The following is a 10115-nucleotide window of genomic DNA, read 5'->3' as shown; positions in this document are numbered from 1 at the left end:
CCCCGCTCCCCATGGCTCCGTCCCGGCGCTCCCGGACCCTCCTGCCCGGTGAGTTCCCCCAGCGCCGTCGCTCTCCTCCTTTTCCAGGTGCAGTCCCTGTGATTTCTCCGTAAGGAAGCCGCCTCTCCCTGTTTTTGCCCCCCTTTACAGCCGCGGGGCGAGCAGCGAGGATGCTGAGCGGTGCGGGGGCTGCGCTTATTGAGGGAAACGCCTCCGAAACAGAAAGAGCTCTGGGGAACGCCATAAATTCACCCTTCCAGGGAAACGAGCTACCTGGAACTCTCCAAACTTCCTTTGGAGGTGCAGACACGGGAGACCCTGAGAGAGGAGGCGGGTGAGAACCCGCTGCTCTTGCTGGAAAAGCAGCGTGGATGGATCTTCTCCCCGGGGAGCTTTACAGGGAAGGTTCCCAAAACTGGACTTGGTGCCATCAACTTTGGAGAAGACGGGAAAGTTCTGGCTGTGACAGAACGGTAATTTTATTTTTTTTTTTTTTTAACTCAAAAGTATGCGATAAATTTCAAGGTCTTTACGGCAGTGTAGGAAACCGGAATTCTTGTTAATGCTGAGAGGATTTGCAGGGTTAATGTGAGCATGAAGAATCACTAAAATATTTAAAGGCTTACGCTCTGTAAGTGTCTAAGCACATATTTTTTTTTTTTTTTTTTTGGGAGATAAGAATTGATGACTTTTACAGGAATGACTCTCTGAACACTCCTGTGAAAGCTTGTCTCGGTGACTCTGAGAATGCCAAGGCACAGAGCAGAAAATTTGGCTGTCACATTGAAAAAGCGAGGAACACCTTACAAGAACACTTATTCCTAGCACTCCTTTACTTAGTGAAAATGTTAGATACGTATTACAATATTGAAGAGCTTTTTCCCTCTCAATTTCGTGATTATTTACACAGTTAGATGTAACAAACACTGTGAGAGCTTCTCCTAGGAATTAAATGCTATTTACAAACCAAGAAGCAAGAGTGGGAGTAAGAAATGCTAAAACTTTCAGTGTTTTTTCCCACTACCATGGCAGCACAACCTGTGTCAGAACAGGACTCTGAGTGCTCACTCTTATACTTCCCAGTCTGACCTCAGGACAGGAGCCAGCACAAATCCACAGCTGCATGTCTACTTCTTGCAAACAAATCAGCATAGGCTTCAAAAATTGATTTTCTTAGTACGAGGTACTTTGTGCTACTTCATCTCAGAGCACTTTCCAGGACAATACTGCCTTTTCAAAATAAAAATTAAGCTCTTTCTAGACAGAGTGTTCCAGGAATGCTATTTGTACAAGAACACCAGAAATTTGTGGATGATCTGAAAGTCCCGTTCATGACTCTGTGTCGCACATCAGGTTGCACAGCTCCTCATTCTTTCACTGCTATCTTGGCACAAGCTTACTGCCACAGCTGAAAAGCAGCTGTGTCAGTCCTGACACGTTAGTAACACACACAGTGGGTCTGACATGGCAGTTAGTTATATTTAGGAATGCTTTATAACCTCAATTTCTTCAGCATCAATCTGATGAATTATCAAGTAATTTACTCTTTTAGGGAACCTGACTGAACCATGGCCTTTCACTCCAAAATATGTAGCTGTGTTTTCTTGGTGCAGGTTGTACCCAGTCCAGGTGTAGCATGTGTACTTCCACTCCACCGGTGTCAGTGTGGGTCTTACTAAAGTCCAGCTGCCCTTTGTACCCACAGCAGCAGTTTTGGGATGACAAAGACCCAAGGGTATTCTCCCATAATTAGCAGATTCACCAGATGAAATTATGGTTATCTTCACCCAGCATTCAGGAATGTATTCTGCATGGTACTGTTCTGCTTGCAAATCTGTACCACTTCCTTTTAATTATACAGTGTCTGACTCATAAGTATTTGTGGATTCTTATTCCCCAATTAGTATTTCTTTCTCCACTTTTCTTTGCTCCCATGCTGCCCACTTTTCCTGCCCCCCTTCCTTCAGTGAAAGTGTAGATCAAGCTGTAACTAACGAGGCTGGACTTTAACAGCACCAGTGCCTGTGCTCCTCTCAGGGATTAGCCAGCCTGCTTTGCAGACCTGACAGTCCCAGCCTGTGGCTATAATAACTAGTTGAGTATCTGAAATGAAATGTATTTGTACCTACAAGACCCAGTGAGATCTCAGCCACACTGGAACTGCTGACTTGCCTGCACAAAAATACCCTGGGTTTTCTCCAGGACAGGTTCACGCCACCTCTGGCAACACAATCTCATCTAAACTTTCTAACTTTAAGTGCTGGTCTAGACAAGGCTTCCTCTGTCCTGACTCACATTAACAGTCCTGCTAAAGTCAACGGTGAAGAGGAATTCTAGCAATTGAAGTCATTAGACCACACGTTGGAAAAACAGTCTCATTTTTAGCACTGACCTGCTGCATGACTTCAAATAACATTATTCTCTTTCTAAGCCTGTTTAATGTTCTTTTGGCCATATTTCTAGAGATGCAAAGACCTGTGTAAGAAGTGCTATATGCTGTCATTTAAGTAAAGCATGCAGATAAGTATCGGAAGAGCTTTCAATAAATATGAAAGAAATCTAAAATCCTCAATGACAGGTAGGTCAAAGCCAAGGGAGAACACAATCAGTATTCCAGCACGTGTGCTATCTAAAAGATACTTCTCTTTACTTTGTTTCTGGAAACCTAAATGCACAAAATAATTGGATGCTTTTATAAAAATTCTTATAATAGTCTTGAATGTGTTAATTGTCAAAAATATGAATTTCTTAACAATGATTTGCACCATGTACTTTTAGTATAACAGAATGAATCCGTAAAGCAATTTCAATGCATTTACTGTTCAAAAACTGTTTTATCAAGACAGTGTGAGGAAAGAGCCTCAACAAGCAGTCAAAAGAAGGTGATAATACCACAGCAGCGCCCCTGTTGTCAGCAGTGATCACAATTGGGATGTTCACCCTCAAAAGGATGGAGAGAGAAGTTCTGGCCCTCTTTCATCCTCCGCCATTTCCCATAAAAGGGCTGCAGTCAAGCACACACAATGAACAGACTTTGTGAGGGCAGTAAGCCCAGAAGTAGATGCTACCACAGGTTTGTCTGGCATACAAAATCTTGTGAGGTATCTTACCCAAACACATGCTATGTGTGATCTTCATTATACCACCTCACTAAGCAATGACTGTATTGAGTAGCTGTTAAAACAGGTAATTAACACATTGCACTGGATGGAGCCACATAACTAACTGTTCTCATGGTGACTGATAAGCCACTGAAAGCCACTGCTTACTAAAAGTGCCTGTAGCTGCAGAGCATGCTGCTATGCAGTGAAATAAAAGGGGGCAGGAGAGATCTGTGATAACAAAATGTCATGTGTACTTCAACTAACTTTTTTTGTTTCTTGGACTTTTGGAAAAAACTACATTGATACCATCCTTGGATTTTGGAATTAAAAGTTAAACTTCACTACTGAAGAACAGAACAAAATTACTTCTCTTCCATTTGTCAGGATGTTACTAGTGCTTTCAATGGTAAAGAAAAAAGTCTTTGTTAATTTCCTCTGCAGTTCAGCTAATTAAACATTTTTATTTGTCTAGCAGCATACTGTAAAGAAACAAACGTAATTTTCATATCCCTGTCTAATCTTGTCTTGGAATTCTATTGCTCTGCCAGCTGTTAAATATTGGTGTGTTTTTTTCTCTAAAGGTTTTCCCTACACAGGGGTAAACAAGTACATGAAAGATAAAAATAATTTAATTCTATTTTCGCATGCATGCAGGTGTCCATAGAAGACCTTACATTACTTACACCAGACTAAGCTTTTTTTTTCTTTTTTTTTTTTTTTTTTTAATGTGAAATCTCTAGATTTTCTTTGATGCTATCAGATGTTTCTTTTGGTTTAGAGCCAATATTGTCTGCCCAGGCACTGGACTCCTCCAGCCCAATGATCCCCATCCCTGCACTGATTGGGACAGGTTGTGTATCACTTCATTCATGCGGTTTCTGCCAGACTAGTAGGTTTTCAGAGCAGCACAAGCAAGATAGTGTACTTTCACAAATGTTATTACTTCTATTAAAGAAACGAATATTTATTTTCTAGCCATTTACCACTTTCTTAGCTAAAAAATATTTTACTGTGTTTGCCTTTCTTATTTACTAAGACCAATGAACTTTCTTTTTGTCATTAATTTCTAGACATTCAGCATTGTTGTTTTGTGAGAAAGAATAAGTGAATGTGACACAGTATCTCACATCACTGAAACAAATGCTGCAGGATTCCTTCAGTTCCTGTTTCTCACTGATGCAAATCAGGATTGGTACAACTGGAGCACAGCCACTTGGGTGTAGTCGGTATAAAGCCATTAGAGTGTGGACAATTAAGCTTTTCTTGCAGCTTGTTTGGCAGAGTGTGACAAAACGGAGAGCAGCCCAGAATAAAATCCCCAAAAGCCAACGCCCCTGTCAGCCACACTTTAAGCATCTAGAAATGTTATAATCACAGACATATATTGCTTTAATTTTTAATGCATTTCTTGACGTCTAGGAGGTGGGAATACCTTTTTTTTCCCTTATCAAGTACTGAGGTATTCATAGGAGCTATTCAAACAGTTAAATCCTCTTTTTTCCTTTCTTTTCAAGGGGTGAGGCTCTCTACTTTCTCTGAAAACCAGTTGTTCTTTCCAGCCACCAGGAAGGTGTGAGACAAGTGTGATGACGGAAGCAGTGGAGTTGTCACCAGAGGGGAATTCCCTGATAAGAGCAGTCTACCAAAGCCGCCTTCGCCTCACCAGACTGCTACTGGAGGGTGGCGCCTACATCAACGAGAGCAATGACAGAGGCGAAACCCCTCTCATGATTGCTTGTAGGACAAAACACGTGGACTCCCAGAGTGTCAGCAAGACAAAGATGGTTAAATACCTACTGGAAAACAAAGCCGATCCGAACATACAGGACAAATCTGGAAAGACAGCTTTGATGCACGCTTGTCTAGAAAAAGCAGGACCAGAAGTGGTATCTCTGCTCCTGAAAAGCGGAGCTGACCCAAGCCTGCAAGATCACTCCAATTGCTCTGCACTTGTGTATGCAATAAATTCTGAAGACAAACAGACCCTCAAAGTCCTTCTTAATGCCTGCAAGGCGCGAGGGAAAGAAGTCATTATCATTACAACAGACAAGTCCCCCTCGGGGAGGCACAAAACAAAGCAGTACTTAAACGTGATTCCCGCAGACCTCGAGGAATGCTATTCCCCAACTGCATGCGCTTCCCCATCAGAAATAGAACTGAAAACGTCTCTATCCTCTGTTTCAAGTTCAAGTGAAACTAGAAAAGCACTCTTCAGCTTTAAAGAGATGGATCATCCAAGAAGCGTGGACAACTCATCTCAAACAGTTTCACCAACAAGAAAATCCAGCTCAACCAAAGTAGGGACCAAGCTAGCACAAGCGCAGTGGTTACAGTCTGAGCCTTGGATAAAGAGCGCTCCATCTCTGTTTCACCAGAATAAAATTGTCTCTTTGCAAGGAGAACTTCAAGACATTAGTCCAGAAGAAGAAATCTCTTTTAAAATCAATGGCCTTGCCTTATCAAAGAGATTCATCACCAGGCACCAAAGTATTGACATAAAAGACACTGCTCATTTTCTGAAAACCTTTGATCAAGCCGGATCAAGAAAATTATCCTATGATGAGATAAACTTTCAGGCTCCTTTTGATGAAGAGAAAGATAACCCCAGTGGGATTCACATGGGTAAAGATGCCAGTTCAGGACACATCGGCTTCATTTCAAACCTCAGCAGCATTAGCCAGAAAAGAAATTCAGGAGCAAATCACTACAGCTCTGATTCTCAGTTAACTACTAGTGTAAGTCCTGCTACTGCAGAAGACAGCAAGTCAGTGATGGCAAAGAAAAACATTCTTTCTCCCTCTCACTCTTCGTTATCAGGTTCTAAAGAAATACCGGAGAACATGCCTCCAGTTGCCTTGAGCAGGAGAAATCAAACTTCTCTACAAAGACGGGGTTCAGGAGCCTTATTGTTGGATCATGTTGCTCAGACAAGACCAGGTTTTCTTCCACCACTGAATGTGAATCCTCACCCCTCAATTCCAGATATTACTTTCATAAACAGGGTTTCTGGGATGATTTCTTGTGGTCAAAACCACTTAATACCAGCAGCACCTCCTTTCCCTAGAGAGATCAAAACCACAAAAACACTACTAAGAAGGCAGTCCCTACAGACGGAGCAGATAAAGCAATTAGTGAATTTTTAACAGGGGGTTAATAGGTTATAGAATCTTTACAATATGTACATATGGACTGCACTATCCGATTGTAATGATACACACCACAAGAGAGATGTGACATCAGGCGCTCTGCTTTGGAAGGCGCTCTGCTAATTTAAGTAGCTTAGAGACTACATGAAGATACATGCTTAACTCTGTGTGTCTGCTGCTCTCTGCACACTGAGGAATATGTCTTACACTCTTTTCATCATGTTTTCAGCTTCAGCACTGAAGCTTCACCTGTGACAGGGTGAATCTGCAAAGGGTGGTAAGCACTGCAGTTTTCATGTTAGTTTGGGACCACTAGCCCTCCAAGGCTTCCCCAAAGGTGTACTTTCTCCACCTGGAAAGGCAGAACACGTGGAATTTGGGAACCTGGTTGTGATACTGGACATCAGCTGGACTGCAATATCCAGCAATCCCAGGCACAAGCAGTGTGCGCTATGGGCGGTCAGTAGCAAGCTGTCACTGGGCGCCACTGGCTTTACTGCACGTAAACAGACAACACACCTAGTCAATAGTACTCATGTTGCAGACCCGGGTTGCACGCACAGCTATGTCCTGGGAATTCCAGCTAAAGACTGGGAACCTGCTTTAGATGCCCTGCTGCCCACTGGAAGTCAACATGATATGCAGAGCACTGAAGAGCTCATGCTCAGCACACCATGCCTGGAAGCTGAGCCAAGAAGCCAGCACAGTGAGCAAGAAGTTCCAAGGAATCTCATGTGAAATAACCAAAAGCCTGCTTGCAGTGTCAGTGGGCTTCTCAAGCTATTCGATTTCCAGAACACTCTTAAAAAGAGGAAGGGGGGGGGGGGGGGGAGGCAGAGGCTGTATCTAAACCAGGGTTCATTCCTTCCTGTAGTTCCACACTCCCCAAAATCTAGACTGCCAGATCACGCGCAAACTCCTCAGTCACAGGCCTGGATTTCTTTTCAAGACAGGATATAGATGGTGAGACACATCTAAACACTGTCTAGCTCAATGAGGATACTTGTCACACACACTTGGGAGCAAGGAAGAGCTCAGATAGACATAAAAAAAAAATCTCTTAGCTACACTATTCACCTGGAAGATGGTAGTCCTTTTGCCTAATTTAGAGCAGAGGACTGAATTTCTTACAGATGAGAAACATGACTTTGCCTCTGTGCTGTTGCCTATTTTTAAGTATCTGTATCTAGAGCCTGGTTTTCCTTCCCATTTAGTGTTCTGCAATTCAATAAAAAAACTACCTTGTCTTTGTGCATATTCCACAGATGCTTGATTTCTGGCACTTTATAACTCATCCTCTGAAGACTGAGAAATGCTTAATTGTGTTCTGTTTTGTCATAATTTACAGAAATCAGTTGTATTGAAATAATGTCTGTGTAATGTGAATTTCTGTATATTGAAATACTTCTTTTTCTGAAAATGCAGAGGGTACTGTCTTCTTGAGCTTCAGTCAAAATTCACCCAGTTTGATGTTGCCTGACAAAGAACTGTAATGTTATTTATCTCTGCCCTTAGCAGAAGACAATATCCAGTGGATGATAAACACACAGTCTCTGTAAATACCTTTATATCTAAAACCATAAAACTGTCCAAAAGTTCAAAATATGAATATTTTGAGGAAGGGTGTGTTTGACACTGGAAGGTAAAGGAGAATGGTTTGCATGTTTATACAACAGGGCTGTACATCAAGCACTGATCTGAAATCACAAATTTAAATCTCGAAATCAATATTGAACAAAATCTCTCCTGCCTCAAGTGATAACCGCTGGAAGGCAAGATGATGTTACTGTTGATTCTCTGTCCAGGCTCTGAAAGGTAGCAAGAATAAGCAAAGATGCAAATCTGTATTGCCATTGCCAAAATTAATAATTCACCACAAAATAAGGTTCCTGAAAGCTGTGGTGTTCTTTGCCCTCCTCCTGTCACAGCTCTGCTAGCCTGGGATGTGCAACATTCTGGAAACAGCTAGGAAGGCCCATGGCATGCACTGCGCCATCAAATGTGATTTACTCAGGTAATGATCATCAAACGTGTGCAGTTTCTCACCCATCCAAAGCAATCAGTACTGATCATAAAAATGTTAGGTTTTTGAATTAGAAATTGACTGTTCATCCACGGAAAGATGCTCGGTCATTTACGGATTGTCTGGCAAACTCTAGTCTCCGCACATACACAAACAAGAAAAACCCCACAATGTATGAGTTCGCACATTAAACATCAAAAAATAAGAAAGTTCCAAAAGTGAGGCTATGTACATTTTAAGAGCTATTAAATACTGGTGGAAACACAGTGAATGTGATGTAGTGTTTGGCTCCATTCAGGTTCTGCCTCTTACTTCATGAGATAGTGCTGGATCAGCATCTGGATATACCAGGTAGAACAACAATTACATGGACAACTTTTATGTCAGAAAGTTATGTGATACAACATATATCATTATTAAGTTATTGACTGGGTACAAATTGGTCCCTACAAACATCACATACAGAAACAATATACCTTTCAAATGTTTTTATGGTATTTTAAGTGAAAACAGCAATTTGTAGTCTGCTGACCTCATAATGAAGCTAAGTATTTGAAGTTAAAAATTATCTTTCAGAAAAGTACAAATTCTTTTTCAGAAAAATCAACTAACATATCAGGTGTTCTAACTAGTACCTTTGCTCATGGTATAAAGCCTGATTTCTGCGGCATTCATTTGAAAATTACAGACATACATGGGATTACTGCTCCCTCAACTGAAATAAATTTTTTATAAAGTGCGCAAACAATAGAAGAAAATGGCAAATGTCTCGAAAAGTGATGTATTCTGTACTGTTGCCAGTATTTTGTGCTTAATTTGGATGCAGAAGAAATGTGAAAGGTTAACAGTAACATTTATTGTTGCTTCAGTGTTATAAGTGACCTTCAGTGGAAAAACAGTTCAGTTTTGTTCTCTCGATGTTGTTATGATGCATAAATAAAAGTTATTTTTCCCCGTGTTCAGGGAATATGGAAATACACATCTTTTTATTTACCACTTAGGAGACGCTGAGTCACTACCAAAGTCACTTTATTAAGGCATGTCTACGCCAGGTGGCTGAGGGATGCCTGCCTTTCAGTCCACGAGGTTCAAGATGGATCCATTTTCAGCTGGACAGCTTTCAGTAAAGCACACTGCTGCCAAGATTACTGATTTTGCATCTACGTGATAAGTTTAGAAAGGTGAAAACATTTTTCTTTACTTTTGGTTCAAGACTTCTAAGGGCAGCAAGCTGCTGCTACACAGGAACACTATAAAAAGTTTTCAAGGTTGTGTCTAAGCTGTGCTGTTGGAAGTACAGTTTTCAAAATATCCTTCCCTGCACTTTTTCTTTTTGCTTTACGAAGAAAGGCACTTGGAGTTTCTTTGCTTTGATTTTTGTCTTTTACAATTATGTGGCACTTCCAAAAGATATTGCCGTAACTTGATGCAGCTACATAAGAAAAACAGTAACCTAAGCCATTAAATTGCTTTTTTTTTTTTTCAACAATACTTAACAAGATCTTCCTCTTTCTGCGTCTGTTATGCAGTACAACTAATTAACTTTCCAACTAAAATTGGGTGTTTATAAACAAATGGATTTTTACAGAAGTAAAACATTATTCCACTACTTGGCTATTTTGCTCATGTAATGAGACTGGCTTGCTATAGAAAGGTGTCACAAGTACCCATCCTACTAAAAACATTAACAATGTATACATAATTAGAGGGAAGAATGTTTGTTTTGAAATATTTCCCAGTACTACCCAGCCACATATTTTCACCTTGAAGTACTACTGGCGCTGCAATACCTCTAAGGTCAGGTTTGATAACGATATATCTTAGGAATAATAGAATCCCAGA

The 10115-nt window shown here is 41.0% G+C and overlaps 1 protein-coding gene across 3 annotated transcripts; it reads left to right on the top strand.

The window, feature by feature from the left end:
* Positions 1–10109, top strand: ANKRD34B (ankyrin repeat domain 34B). 3 transcript variants are annotated; one of them, XM_054054619.1, is made up of 2 exons: positions 1–48; positions 4619–10109. In XM_054054619.1, exon 2 carries the CDS (start codon positions 4691–4693, stop codon positions 6245–6247), a length of 1557 nt encoding a protein of 518 aa, XP_053910594.1. In that variant the 5' UTR covers positions 1–48; positions 4619–4690; the 3' UTR covers positions 6248–10109. The 3 variants fall into 3 exon arrangements, with proteins under 3 accessions (XP_053910594.1, XP_053910592.1, XP_053910593.1); XM_054054617.1 differs by lacking the exon at positions 1–48 and adding an exon at positions 55–473; XM_054054618.1 differs by lacking the exon at positions 1–48 and adding an exon at positions 682–3073.
* The last annotated feature ends 6 nt before the right edge of the window (positions 10110–10115 follow it).

The sequence above is a fragment of the Cuculus canorus genome, chromosome Z (assembly GCF_017976375.1).
Source record: "Cuculus canorus isolate bCucCan1 chromosome Z, bCucCan1.pri, whole genome shotgun sequence".
Lineage (NCBI taxonomy): Eukaryota > Metazoa > Chordata > Aves > Cuculiformes > Cuculidae > Cuculus > Cuculus canorus.
Note: the sequence above shows the minus strand (reverse complement) of the source record. Positions and strands in the feature narration are given on the sequence as shown.